General features: G+C 38.3%; 1 protein-coding gene across 1 annotated transcript; it reads right to left on the minus strand.

Moving 5' to 3' along the window:
• Window positions 1–2463: 2463 nt before the first annotated feature.
• On the minus strand, window positions 2464–13783 carry nt5m (5',3'-nucleotidase, mitochondrial). The gene is made up of 5 exons (XM_079260516.1): window positions 13112–13783; window positions 12579–12679; window positions 8647–8707; window positions 8400–8514; window positions 2464–4005 (listed from the first exon to the last, which is right to left on the minus strand). Exons 1-5 carry the CDS (start codon window positions 13376–13378, stop codon window positions 3866–3868), a joined length of 684 nt encoding a protein of 227 aa, XP_079116642.1. The 5' UTR covers window positions 13379–13783; the 3' UTR covers window positions 2464–3865.
• Between the last annotated feature and the right edge of the window lie 1154 nt (window positions 13784–14937).

A 14937-nucleotide genomic window follows, 5' to 3' on the forward strand; every position in this document is an offset into this window, starting at 1 on the left:
AGCTTCACAGATCTGACACAAACACTCAGAGAATTGTGCTGTGGATGAAGTGAAACAAAAGCCTGTTTTGCGGTTTAGCTTTTTAACCTGAAAAAAGGCTCCTGCTGTAACAAAAAAAAACAAAAAAAAAAAAAAAAAAGAGAAAAAGAAAAATATCAACATTATTAAGAGGAGACTTTAATGACCTTGAAAAGGAGCTGACATACAACTTACAAGTAGTGTTTGTTCAGTGAATGACTCCCTTTTTGCCATTCTGCAGCCTCATGTTAACAACTAAACAATTATCAGAAGGGCAGTCACATGGAAACGGCTTAGTTTCAGATTAATTCTCCTTTGAAAACTTCCAGCAACTGGGAGAGGACATATTGGACCGGTTAACTACTGAAGGAAATATGCTAAAGAAGCACAACAAGTTGTAAACAAGTACACTTTGTTGTTAGGGGAAAGAGACAGAATGAATACATTTTCTGAGTTTTGCGGAATTCGCCTTTAGAAGCCTGGATTTGGTCCTTTCTGGTTTTTGTCCTACAGAAAAATGTGAAACAAAAACTGTCTTAAGAGGAGAATGTGTTGTTATATTTGGCCAATGACAAGCTGAGGGTCTCTGGGGAATGCTAAGCTAATGTGTAGGAGCAGAATTAGCTGAGAATGTGCTTTTGTATACAGTATGTTAGCATCTTTAGCTAATTTCTAGCTGTGTTCCCTGTCTATATTAAACCCATCACTTTAGTTTGCGTGCTAATTTTTAGCTGAACTCTATATATAGCTAGCAGTCAATCAAATGGAGAAGCCCAGTTGAGACGCTAACGTAGCTAACTGACTGAGACAACTCTTAGCAATGGCTTTCATGAAGTTTAGCAAAAAATCCTGTTTATTTAGTTTATTTTTCAATAGTGTAACTGTTTTCTTTAGAAGAGATCAATTCTTGTACATAAATCATTATAAAAATTACTATAAAGATAAATTGTTTTATCTCACGAAAACAATATTTGTTATCAGATAAGAAGATGGTTAAAGCAATACTAAACAAGTTCCTTACCTTAAAATCACACTTCACAACTTTGTTTTCCATGCCAAAGTTATATTAACACACTTTAATGTCCATGGGAATGCACCATGGTACATTCAGCAAAGAATCCCTCAAAGACATTATTGAAGGAGGCAAATGGAAAACGACAGAACAAGAGAAAAGACAAAGAATCAACATCAGACTGATTTTCACAACGTGACGACAACACAGAGAAGAGACAGGATGCAAGACAGTTACCACATTAGCTGTTGTTAGGAGGTGTCAGTGTGTGGAAATCTGCCTGTTTTGTTGTGCAGCTTTAACTCATTAACTTGAGATGACATTGCTCTGAAAATGTTCAAGCATGACTGCTCTAGGTTTTCATAGAAAGCTCATTCTATGAGGTAGATTTAAAAAAAGTGCATTTCTATGAAGTACAAATGGTAGTAGTTCCTCTGATGGGCGATCTGCCTCCAAAGGTTCGAAGAACTCTGAAAGTCTTCCTTCATGTAAGCACAAAAATCTTTCACTTACAGTCCCTGCTATTTATCATGACTGCTTTAGCTCTTTAACATTTGTGTTGCACAATATCCTATCAGAGTTTTAGGCAACTGACATGAAAACAGATGTACGTTTTAATGGCTTGGAGGTACTATCAAACAATCTATTAATCGTTTTACGTTTTGTCTTTCTGTTTTGTTGTTGATGCTGTTACAGTCCCACTAGATGTTTTAGTGTGACTGCATATCATTACAGGTTTGGTTTTCCAATCAGCGATTCTATTCAGCCAATTTCAGATACTTTCCATTTGATTACTTTCAAAGTATTTAATTACTACACTGTGGTACACCATATTAATGGTAGTTTTTGCATACATATGAACAAACACGCTGTAGCTTTAAAGCTGCTACTGATACGGGGAGAACTGCTAGTTAAGCCCCTTTAGCCTATTTGATAAACAGAGACGCTAGTTTCCAGTTTCCTCCACAAAAGCTGTTGAGAAGACATTGGAAGCAAGTTAAAAGAACTAATTGCAAACTAAAAGGTGTCACAGCTGCAAATAGATGTGGACATGATAAACAACAGTATTTCAAAGGTTGCGAAATCTGTCCTGCTGGTATAATAAAATGGAAAGTCCAGTGTGGAAAGCTGCTGATATCAAACTGTTACTTCATGTTTTTTTAACTGATAATAATCAGTGGCAAGAGGAAATAACAAAAAGGACAAAGAGGCCGGTTCATCGTGTTTAGCTAAACTCACCCCTGATGCTGGGATGTCAAACCCCTCAGGGTGGGCAAGTTTCCATTCCCAACATCTGTCTAAACTACCTGACTTTATCTGCTGTTTTTTTAAACAGTGGGAACTAAAACAAATGAGGCATGAAAACAATAAAAAACAAGTCTTTGTCATTCTTTTAATTCATGTAGAGCAAACAACAGTAAAACGTTCCACAGACAGAAATAAGCTTGTTTGGATGTTTACATTAAACTAGGCACAATGACAACTCTAAGCAGTGAGCTGGTGTTTCATAACATCTGGTGATTTGTTCCAAAAAGCCTTGCTAGCAGCAACAAGCAAAAAAAAACAAAACAACAAAGTTTAATCTTTCTCAGACTGAAAGACAGAAAATATCCTGACCACCAAAAAGCGTTTAGTTTAGTGGCAAAAGTGAAACTGATAAAAGGAATTCTTTCCAGGCAGGTTGTAGCGCCTAGTCAAATGAGCAAAAATAAACTCATTTTAGTGTTTTGTGTGAGATAAAACTAACTTAAAACAGATGTGACTTGCTCGTCGGATGTAAACATGCTGCTTAAAGAGTGAAAATAAAAGTGAAGACGTGTGTTACAGTACCGTTTAATCAGACATGACACAATTTGAATAAAATTATTTTTATGAACAACTTTTTCCAAAGATAAACATTGAAAGTCTTAGGTATTTATTTCCTCCTGTTTTACACAAGAAAACTTTAAGGTCAATAAAAAAAAAAAAAATCACTCCTTTTAGTGACTTATTCTTACAATACTGATGTTTTTGGCAACATGCATGTGTAAGTAAAACACGTCAGATGCATAGATCATTGAAAAATGCTGAAGGACCACATTAAAATAACTAAAAAAACAAAACAAAAAAAAAAAAAAAAACAGAGCACCAGTGCAGACATGGCTATAAATGCCAGAGCAGATCTCCCATTTAATGGACACCTGCACTTATTCTACAGTGGTATTCCCATAACATACCTGTAAAACACTGATCATATTTCTGCCACACACTCATGCACGCTGAGCAGCGTCTGAGTCCGACAGGCTATTTTTAAACCTTCTTTTGTGTGCAGTGGATTTTTCTGATGCTGTGGGTGAATCACAATCCACTGTCACATTTATGCAACACAATACCTTAAGAGACTTGCTCACCTTTTGTAATGACAGCCAAAGATAAACTGCTTGATGGCTCAAAAACATAATGGTTTGATATATCTATATATCTATATATATATCTATATATATATATAGATATATATATATAAATATATATATATGTAAACAGTGTTTTGTCAGAATTAGAGGAGCTACCAGCTAATCCAAGATCAACTTTTGAACCGACATGTAACTACTCTATTATTGTGTTTATGAAAGCAGTGGCAGTACCGCAGTACTTCACACTTGGAGTCACAGTGCCCTCTTGTGGTCAAATATGTGAATATCCTCTTAACTTTTCTGTGAGAAACAAATTTCCAAACAATTTCTATTGTTTCTTTTTTTTCCCCTCCCCAACAGTGTTGAGCCTCAGTCGCCACAAATCTCCCCATAAAACTGTGCAAACCAGGAAGTCAGGCTGCTGAGGCGTGGGTGTATTTCTTCACTGCCTTCTGCTGTCCAGGATGGCCCGCCAGTCATCTGACCAGGAGAGGAGCCGTCTCTGGGAGGGGCTGACGGACAGATGCTTGTTGTGGCAGGCAGTGAACAGGATGTGCTCCCAGGCTGGTTTGGGCTCCACACCTGATTAGCACACAAATAAGCAAGGTTAAAAAAAAAAAAAAAAAAAAGTTTAGCTGTGTGAACACAAAACGCTGTAACAACAACAGCAGACTCAGACAATGCAAAACAGACAATTATCTCATTTAATATCTAATATCTGTGTGCAGAGTTATTTATTTTTTATGTTAAACTGCTGCATTGAGTCATTAAAATACATTGGTGCTAATTAACACAGATGTCCTGAACCTGTCCAGTTAATTTAATTTATAGTTAGAACAATAAAACTTCAAGCTTCGATCTCCTCCCAGTGTTAAGTGTGGAGCTCTGAGACGTTTAACTTTTAAAGGTGGAACATTTGAGCTTCTCCAACGCTATAAACAGAAACTATGGTGTAGTGGACAAAGACTGGTCTGTTTCCAGTCATCTGAAGCTTTCAGGGTTATAAAAGCAGCAGGTAGCAGATGCTATTAAAGTTCAGGATGCAGCTTTCACTGGATTTAACAGCTTCAGCAACATTATGCATGAAAATCATGCTGGTTTTGGTTTAATGTGACTGGTTATGTTGGATAGTAACAAGCGAGGCGATGTCAGACGAATCTGATGAAACATTTGCAGGAGAGCATATTCTTTTAAATAGATCCTCTCATCACAAACACAAATAAAACCTCTCAGCCCCAGTTTATGTGTATTTGTACTTTACATCTATGTATTATTAATTTATTATTTATGACACATCAGAGGGGAAAAAAGTGTTTCTATCCTACTTCATTTTCTGTAATGGATGGACAAAAAGTGTTATTAGTGCTTCAACCGAAAGCTTTGTTCCAGGTATCATATTAAGTTTCATATATAGTTTTTAGTCACTGAGAGTAGTTGCTGCAGCCGTCAGAGCTGTAAAAAGAACAACTATGGAGAAAACTGTTCAGGTGTTTGCAAGTAAACAACCTGGTAAAAGTCGTCCGTGATCATATTCGCTCACATCATCTTTGTAAAAGTTCAGGACATGTGTTACCCGACATCAGAGCAGAGGACAAAGTCATAGAAACTGCTCTAAATGTCATCACATGAATTAAATTTAGAATAAAAACATGGATAGTCCTGGATAGTCCCTGGAATAGATCAGATCTGGATCTGGACTAGATCTGTTCCAGATCAAACAACATGTGGATCATTGAAACGTTACTGCTGCTTTAAGCGAAACAGTAGTGAAACTTTTCCTTCCTTAGATGCTGTTTGTTCAGCTTCTTCTTTCCTTCACGCCGCTCCGTCCCCTCTTTCCGGGTTGAGAAACGGTAGGCGCACTGCTCATGTGGCTTGGTCCCGTTTGGACCGGCCTGGTCCCGTTTGGACCGGCTGGGACGCCGGTGGCTCAACACAATAAGAGACTGATTCTGAGCTGGACAGGAAGGTGAAACTCCAGTGTTTGTTTTTCAAAAACCAGTTACTTGTAGAGCAGTGGGACATTTCCTGTGAATAATTTCCCTCTTATTATCTCCGCCAAGGAGGTTATGTTGTTTGTTTGTCTGTTGGCAACATTACTCTAAAAGTTATGGATGGATTTTGATGAAATCTTCGGGATATGTTGGTATGACACCATGTGGAACAAATGATGAAATTTTGGTGGAGATCCTGGATTCTTGCTTTTAAATAAAAACTACAAAGCAGCCGCCGCGCCACTGACTACCGCGTCATCGTATGCAGTGGGCGTGATGCGCGTAACTTTGGCTATGATTGGCCGATGAGTACGACCGACTCCTCTTTCTAATTGTGTGATACAGTAGAATCGCGCAGATGTCATCATGTTTACATAAATGTGACCAATCGCCACAAAGCAGGAAATGTTTGTGACGCTGAATGACTGACACCTGTTGTCGTCCAATCAAACTGATGTTACCGGGCAGAAAATTATGATTTTATCCGCCTAGCTACTCCTGAAGTGGGAAACGTAGTCACTTTACTGAATGCAGCTTTATGTCGGTGGTTTAAAGTTTTGGAGGCAAAACAGCAAAGGTAAGACAGAAAATGAAATGATGTTTGTCAAACATGACACATAAAGTCAACTTCTTTGGACTCTGGTTGAGTGAATCTTGGTCATAGCGACATTAAACTGGTATGACTGGAACCTGTGGGATGTGTGTCAACAAGGGAGGCACAGAGGTGAAACATGGACTGACTCCACCCTGCAGGCTGCGTCGTTTGGTTTGTTATTCACCAGCAGAAGATCAATGAGAACGCGGATTTTTCTCCTGATATGTGACACCCTTTCCAACAAACCAAACCCCATGAGCTTCTGCACCACACATCGTTACCGCCATCTGTTTAAAACAATAATAATGAACGATTTTTAACTTTTCCAGCATGAATTTGACGCGGTGAGAGTTTTATCCGGAAAACACTTATTGATGCAGATCAATGAGTTTCACTCTCTGAAACAGTTTTCTTTTGGACTTTTCAGTCTGGCTGTAAAGCCCGTCGCAGCGCTGAATCTGCACTTTTAAAAGTTTTTCATCTCATCTAAATTTTCTTATGCTTTTACATTTGACATCAAGCCGTGACACGGTGAACCGTGAGAAGTTTTTAGCTCACCTGGAGGAGTGTGTTGGCGTTCTTCAGGTGCTACTCGACCAACAGAAGCTTCTCTCTGAGTTTTGGGAGGTTTTTATGTTTACGATGAAACTTTGACAGATTTTTGTGCGTTGGCGCCTTCTGATGATGACTAACTTGGCATCCGTCCTGAATTCTGTTTGTTTATTGCAGTGTTTCCAAATCCAGGTCCTCAGGACCCCCCGACCCGCGTGTTTTATGGATAACCCTGCTTTAACACACCTGAATGGAATAAAGGCTCATTAACAGAACGTGATGAGGAAGTTTAATCATCTGACTCGGGTATTTTGGAGGAGGATCATGTCTACACAGTGACTGGATTTTATAATGAGGGAACTTCTCTGGCAAACGCCAAGAGGGTCACGGTGGGAGAAAGAAAGCTGTCGGACACCAATTCCTCTCCTCGGGTCGATCGCTGTTAGGCGATATTTTATCTCCGTATCATAATCCAGGAGACATACGGGAAAATAACAATGCGGAAAAGACGGGTAAAAGAAACGCGAGTTTCCCGGTCAAAACGGCATGCACAGAGACACACACACACACACACACTCACATCAGGGAGAATTTACCAGTTGACCTGACATCAATGTCTCTGGACTGTGGGAAGAAACCAGAGTGTTCGGAGAGAACTGACGCATCCACAGGGACAACATGCAAACTCCACACAGACAGACCACGCTTCAAACGTCCTGAGATTTGATGAAAAGACGACTGGGGTCAGGATGTTCCTGATGGGACAGCTGGTACAAATAAAACCAGTTTGCTGGTAATTTCCAAGTATTCTAGGAATAAAATGTGTTGGAATGAAATAAAAAAGCAAAACACAAAATTTCTAGTGTTCATACTTTGTGCAATACAACAGATATCACAAGAAAGGTTTTATATATACACACATATATATGTAGATATATATATATATATATATATATATATATATATATATATATATATATATATATATATATATATATATATATGTATACATATCTATCTATCTATATATATATATACATATCTATCTATCTATATATATATACATATATATATACATATCTATCTATCTATCTAATATATATATATATATATATATATATATATATATATATATATATATATATATATATATATATATATATATATATATATATATATATATATGTATACTTGTCTTCCTGGGCATTCTAGCAGCAGAATGATGGTCTGGCTACTGTGTTGTTTTTTCCTGTTATAAATCAAGAAAAATGCCGAGTAAAAAATTTTTGTACATTTTTTCTTTACAGTAAACAAGTTTACAAAAATCAGCAATATCAGGGAATCATGAGAATCGCAATTTAAATCAAATAAGCACCCAAAAAAATCGGAATTGAATTAAATCGTGACAAAAATATACTGTCACAGCCCTGATTTATATAGATATTAATATAAAAATGAACCTTTTTTTTCCTCATCTTTTCTCCATGAAGGAATTGGCGCCACTTTATTCTCCAGTTTTGTTTTTCTATGAAGCTTAACGTTCCTCCCGCGATTAAAACAATAAGATGCACGGAGACGATATTTTCAGCCACGTTTAAAAGCCTCCTTGTTTGAAAACAAGTCATGTGGAAACAAACGCAGTGGAGGTGGCACCTGCTTCTGTTAGCCGAAGACGTCGGCCATCTTCAGTCAACAAACAACTACGAGCAGCAGCTGCTGCCATCTTGAAGAGTGTGTATGAACACCCACCGGTGGAAGGAAGCTGGACGGAGTAAAAAATGAATAAAATCTCACTTTGTTTAGTTTGTGTTGGGAGAAACCCACACAAAGCTCACCGTAAATGTCGGGCTTGTCGTCGATGAGGATGTCACCAGTGACTACGGTCTTGTCTCTGGTCAGGATGACCTGCTCCAGAAAGTCATGGCCCAAATGCTTCTCCACCCAGGCATACTGGAAAAACATACACACACACACACACACACACACAAACACACACACAAAGCAGATGAGAGGTGTTAGAAAAATTAAACACAGTAATGACTTTGAAAGGAAAATCATGTTATTGATCAGCAGAAGGCTCACCTTCTCGTAGGGGCAGTGTTTGTAATGTTTAATGGGGCTGGTGCAAATAAAGACATCTGTGCTGCAGGGAGGAGAGGCAAACAACAAGATCAGAGTGGAAAAGTTACGATTCGGGCCCGAGGCGGTTGTTAGTGACTGGAAATGACCGGAGACTTAAGAGACAGGTGGTGACGCTTCGCATGCAAGAAGATAAAGAGGCAGAAAAACAATTCTGGTTGATTTCCCTGATGAGAAAACAGCCTCGTTCAGACACTGCTGACTAAAGAAAGCCCCTCATTTCCACAAGACGAAATCTGACGATGACTTCTATTTTTAGGTTTTATCCCGCCGGGTGGCGCATTTCCGAGTACAAAGACTGTGATCACACCAGCCTGGGACTGAAATATCACATACAGATTTATCTCGGTTAATAACATGTAATAATATTTCATGATGCATTCAATGAGCCGTGTAGGACATGTTAAGGGGAGTTTTGATTCATAAAAGTGAGGTTTAATGTGTAAAAACTGCATACCACGTTGTTTTATTGTGCTGTAATTATCAACGTGTCTTCTTTAGATGTTATTGGAACTGATGCAGTACTTTTTGTTTGTTAAATGTAAAGAACAGAAACATCCTTCAACCAGAAGATGGGTGAGAGGGTAACGATGAGCAGTGGTTCCCCGGACCCCCCTCTCCCAAAGGAACGCTGCGGCATTCCTAAGCTGGAAGAGAGATAAACTCTCCGACAACGGCTGGATCTGTTAGGATGAACACTGAGAAGTAATTTTACCAACATTTGACAGTGGTCGTGTTGGAAGAAAATCAGTGTGTTTGTCAGTTTTTATCCAGTTTGTTAAAATACAAGAAAATCACAGAGAGGGTTTTTTTTTTGCCATTTTTTTAAAATAACTTTAAGTCATTTACAAAACATTTTATTTACAAATAAATAGCAGAGATGTCCGATATTATTGACATATCGATATTATTGGCATTTCGATAATTTTGGCACACTGATATTATTGGTCGAGACTGACATTAAAATGCAAAATTGGAAGTTATTGGCATCGGTTACATTACATTATCTTATCTTAATATTATATTATATTATATTATATTATATTATATTATATTATATTATATTATGAAACTCTTCAGCTAAGTGTCCTGCAACTCAAAATGACTAAATATAATAGATGTCATGTATAGTTTTTTAGATTTTTTTGTTTTGGTTGGAAACTCGCTCCAATAATTTTGGTGTTGGTAGATATTGGTATTGGAAATTAAGAGTTAGGTAAAATCTGTATGTGAGATATGGGTAAAAAGCCAATTTCGAACATCCTTGATAAGCTAGCAAGGTAGATCCGTGGGCGTGCACCTCCAACAAGGAGGGTTTGATGGCATATGAAATAAATATGAAATAAAGTTTACACACCAGAAAATGCTCCAAAACGTCCCATTAAAACTCCAGGGAGCATTTTCTGGTGTGCAGACTTTACTTCCTCATGTTCGATGACCTTTTCAGTCCAGCACCAAGCTGCATTCATCCAGGATGTGTGTGTTTCTTTCACTTTTCATATCGAACAGTGGATTAGAAGACGTTTGTGACTTGAGCTTCTGTTTATTAAAACCACTAACAGGCCTTCAGATTCAGCTTTGGGCCTTTCCATGTGTAAATAAGGCACATTTGATACGTATCTTTGATTGACAAAGAGATTGGCCTTAATCTTTGTCGCTGTCTAAGAGCACAGACATGAATGTTACACGCTTGAGACATTTCTTACAAAAGAATTTAAGACAATTCTTATGAGGAGGAGGTGGAAGTATCTTGGGGTCTTTGTTCACGAGTTATGGGTGACTGGAGCGGCGAGATCCCAGTCCACCGTAGCGTCTGTAGTGATGCTGACACTGTACCAGTCTAATATGGTGATTACAGAACCGAGACAACAAGGTGAAGATGTATATTTAGCAGGTTAAACGCTGGTTGGAGCCTATAAGTGGAATATCCAACATTATGTGATGCAAATAAAGTTACCGTAAGTGTTGAAACACTGCACCAGCCTTTGTGTGAGTTGTGTTCTTTTCTTTTTATCATCGCAGTTCCTGATAGCTCCTGTTAAACCCATAAAAATGTGTCTGGCAGGATGGGTCGCAGGCAAAGATACAAAAAGAAAGAAATACAGCTGGCTACATACTTCCCTGGTCAAGGTTCAAGCTGAGAGAGGCAGAAAGAAAGATTTCTAAGAGGCCGTGCAGAAATATCACCGAGGTTTCAGGTGACACGGCAACGTGCACGCAGAGTAAATCGCCTGATGTGAAATCAAGAGGAAAATCATCTTAAATGTTCACAAAACCAGCTGGAAAGGCTACATTTTGTGTTATTCAGACTGATAAAAGCTGGATGTTCTTTTTTTTTTTGCCTCTGAATTACAGCGACAGCTACAATCAGACGGACACGTATAAGGTTGGCACAAAGATGAACTCACGATTTTCTTTAAAAGTTCATTAAGTTTAGGAAAAAAATCTTTTATTATTATAATTTATTCTCATGGCTTGTTTCCACTGCCGACTGTCAAATATATAAATGCAGAACATCATTACTATAAAACACTGCAGATATGTCAGGGTGGCTGGAATGACATTTTTAAAGGGAATGTCCGACTATACAATAAAAACGTTTACCACCACGAATCTGACAAATCAGCTTTTAGCCTGAGACCCATATTGGTCGCCTCAGTTTATTACCCCTTCAGGTCATTTGAAGGCAAAAAACTACCATAAAAACATTATAAATTTATACTTTTTTAACTCAAATTTCTCTATCAGCTCGAGTACTAAAAGAAACAACCAAATATGTCATGATTCAAGTTATTTTAACACATTAAATAATAGTTTGATCACATGATGGTCACTGTTTTTATGTTAAGACAAATCCCATGTGACAGATTTTTGGTATATTTAAAGGTCTGCCTTAAATATACTGAAATAAATAAATAAATCGTTTATGCTCTCTTGTTTTGTGATGTCAAACATATAATTTACAACCACTCTGGGTCATTACAGGTAAAAAAAAATGAAAAAGAAAAATGTCATCTCCCCAAAAAAAATGCAGATTAATATTTCCCCTTTTTCCAGACTACTGGGCATTTACATTAGTTTTAGTTTTAAAAAAAAGCTGGTGGTAATCCTGCAGGTGGTGAAACATATTTAAAGTATTTTCTACAATTCCTTTTAGTGTAACTCTGTTGATTTTCAATGCAGAAGCTGCGCTGACTTGCTGTGATTAATCAGTGCCGTTTAATACAGCAATAAATTGTGAAAAGAAGTAATCATGAATCCCAATTTGGCCTCTAATACCTCAAACCTAAATTAATCTGTCCCTTGTATACTCTTAACTTTAAAAAAAATTTAAATGTTAAAGGTTTTTAAGGGAAAAAATAAATAAAAATAAATAAATTCCTCCTATATGGGTTAAAATAGCTTAAACGGTGGCAAACAATTTCCCCAATCCATTTACCTAATATTGATCCTAATAATCCTGACTTCAGTGCACAAGTTTACATGTGAAGAGGTGTTTAACGCACACAATCTCCACACATTTCTGCTACGATCCATGCAGCTTGTGGCATGCAGTGACCTCTCAGTCGCTCTGGTGTGTGTGTGTGTGTGTGTGTGTGTGTATCTCACAATGCTGTTCAGGACACACAGCATCATGTGGGTTATTATCAGAGGAAGCAACTCCTGGTCCAGAAAGTAAAAGTCCTGACATGTTTTTTGGATCTACCTGTAACATTTAGGCTGGCAACAGGCTCATTTACCTGGGAAATAACCTCTGCTCATTAAATTCAGCTTGTTTGGTTGGTCGGAACAGCTGCCGGGCAGGACTTTTACTTTCTGGACCAGGAGTTGCCTCCTCTGGGCGCAAGCAGGTGATCTGCATCTCTGAAACTTACTCATCCATCTTGGCCATCTCTTTGACGGCCTCCACTCCTCCAGGCAGAGGCTCCAGGTCGATGAAGAAGTCTTTAGACTCCCAAATACTGATGGCTTTCTCCTGCAGCCAACACACACACACACACACACACACACACACACACACACACACACACACACACACACAAAGACACCACCATGTTAATGTGTCTGAAGACAAAATGTGCAAAGGTCAACTTTTATATCAAGAGGTTACATAAATGTAGTTCTTAGGTTCAGGTGACTTTATTTGAACCCGTAGGTAGATTTGTTGTACAGCGACTTCAGGTTTAGTGTCACAGAAGACAGTAAATTAAAAAAAGACACATAAGCAGACAATATGACTTTCCCAATGGCTCACAAAGTCAAAAATAAATAGTAACATTAATAGATAGGAATTATTTAAAACCCTGTGAGAAAGCAGGGGTCTTCAAAGTGCTTTGCATCATGAGTGTGTTTTATAATCTGAAAATAAATAAATTAAATAAAGATAAAACTTTGAGCTTCCACTCACACACAGGTCGCTCCTCAGTTGTCCGTACTGGGCTGACACCCAGAAGCCTCTCCTGTCCTCCAGGGCGATGTAGGGCTCCTCCGGGTACCTCGCCCTGTACTTCTTCACAAAACCCCCCTCGAAGTCCGCAAGGACCCCGTCCATGTCAACCAGAACCCGCAACCTCTTACCCGAAGAGGACGACATGTTCACGGAAATCCTCTTAAACGGATCACAGAGCAAAGTTTTCCCTCCTCTGAGTAGGCGGGTTGAGAGGAGCAGCACCATGGTCGTCTCGCGGCGGCGCGCCGCGCGCTGCAGCGGTTACAAATATCTCCTCACGGCGAGCAGAAACAGTCCATACAAGTCCACATGGGAGGGGAAAAGTTACCAAATGCTTCGATAATTCAGCTTTTGGTCGACAATGCAGCATTTGAAGTTTTTTGTTTGTTTGTTTGTTTTGTCACTGTTAGCTTAACTTCGTCATTCTGGACATTACTCTGCTACTTTGGTGCAGCTGAGCTAAACAGCAGAGAGGTCAAATGTAGCATGCCTTTTGGTCACTACTAGTTTGTATACGATATTAACTGACCTAGCCAACCCACAGCATCTGTAACAACTGGTAGTTTAGTGGGAAACCAGTAGGTTACGGCTGGTTCTGCAGGAGCAGAGAGAACAAGCTGTACTAGGATAACCGGTTTGCAACAAAGGTGGTTTATGCAGGACAGATGCTTCTCTCCTCATGTTTTAAAGAGTACAGCATATACATTTAGAAGGTCTGCTCCTTTACTGTCAGTCAGGTGATGACCCAAGAGACGTAATGAAGGGCGGAGGAAGGAGTCTGTCTATGGCAACAGGAGGCTTTGCCAAAAGAAGGAGCCATGGATCTTACAGGATAAAATTGATCATAAATAATGATCAAATAATAAAGTCTTAATTTTGTACACATTTCTTTCAGGTTGTAGTCTGCAATTTGCAACAATATCATTTGTGGGTTTATTCACAAATACAGCCAATCTGTTGGATTGGAACATAACTTTGCTGCCTAAAATAACAAAATAAACACAAGTTGTTTTATGAATCATATAATGAAACGACCATATCTAATTGACAACACTAACAACATTATTTATAAAGTTGAAAAACTTTGTGATTTTATCTACAAACAGACTGATTTGTTTATTGCACCCATGTGCTTAAATGGACGTTGTCGCCTAACAAGCTTTCTGATCTGAGCAGGTCATCCGATCACCAGTTTTATGAAAGCTCCGCCCACCTGACTCGACCCTGGCGATAAATGGTGCGGACCCTGTTTTATTTTTGCGCCAATATTTTGGTATAAGTTGCATAATTACAGGATGGTTAAACTTACCAGATATTTCTGTGCACTAAAGTATAATAATCTTTTTAGTCTATGAAAGACGCTATTCGGTGGCCCACCACATCACTAAAATATTGATCGTAAAAGGCAGTTGCATTTAATTTCCATAAGCCTTTTTTGTACATATATATTCCCAATCTGCCAAAGTAAATATCTAACTCTATTTTAGAGTTAGATTTTCTCTTTGGCTAAGGAAAAGGAAAAGTATCCACAGTAATATTTCTTCTAAAACAATGTTTTTCAACCTTTTTTGAGCCAATGCACACTTTTTTTCCACTGAAAAATCACAAAGTACACCACAAACCAAAATGTCTCTTTTTTTTTTTTTTTTTTTTTTTTTTTTTTAAATTTAAAGTCCATATAATAAATATAGAGTCCATCTCATCAAAGCCTCTTGAACAGGAATCAGATAAACACAAGAAGAAGGATATTTATTATCTTTCACCGGGTCCTGTTTGGATCAACA

The sequence above is a fragment of the Telmatherina bonti genome (assembly GCF_933228915.1).
Source record: "Telmatherina bonti genome assembly, chromosome: 21".
NCBI lineage: Eukaryota > Metazoa > Chordata > Actinopteri > Atheriniformes > Telmatherinidae > Telmatherina > Telmatherina bonti.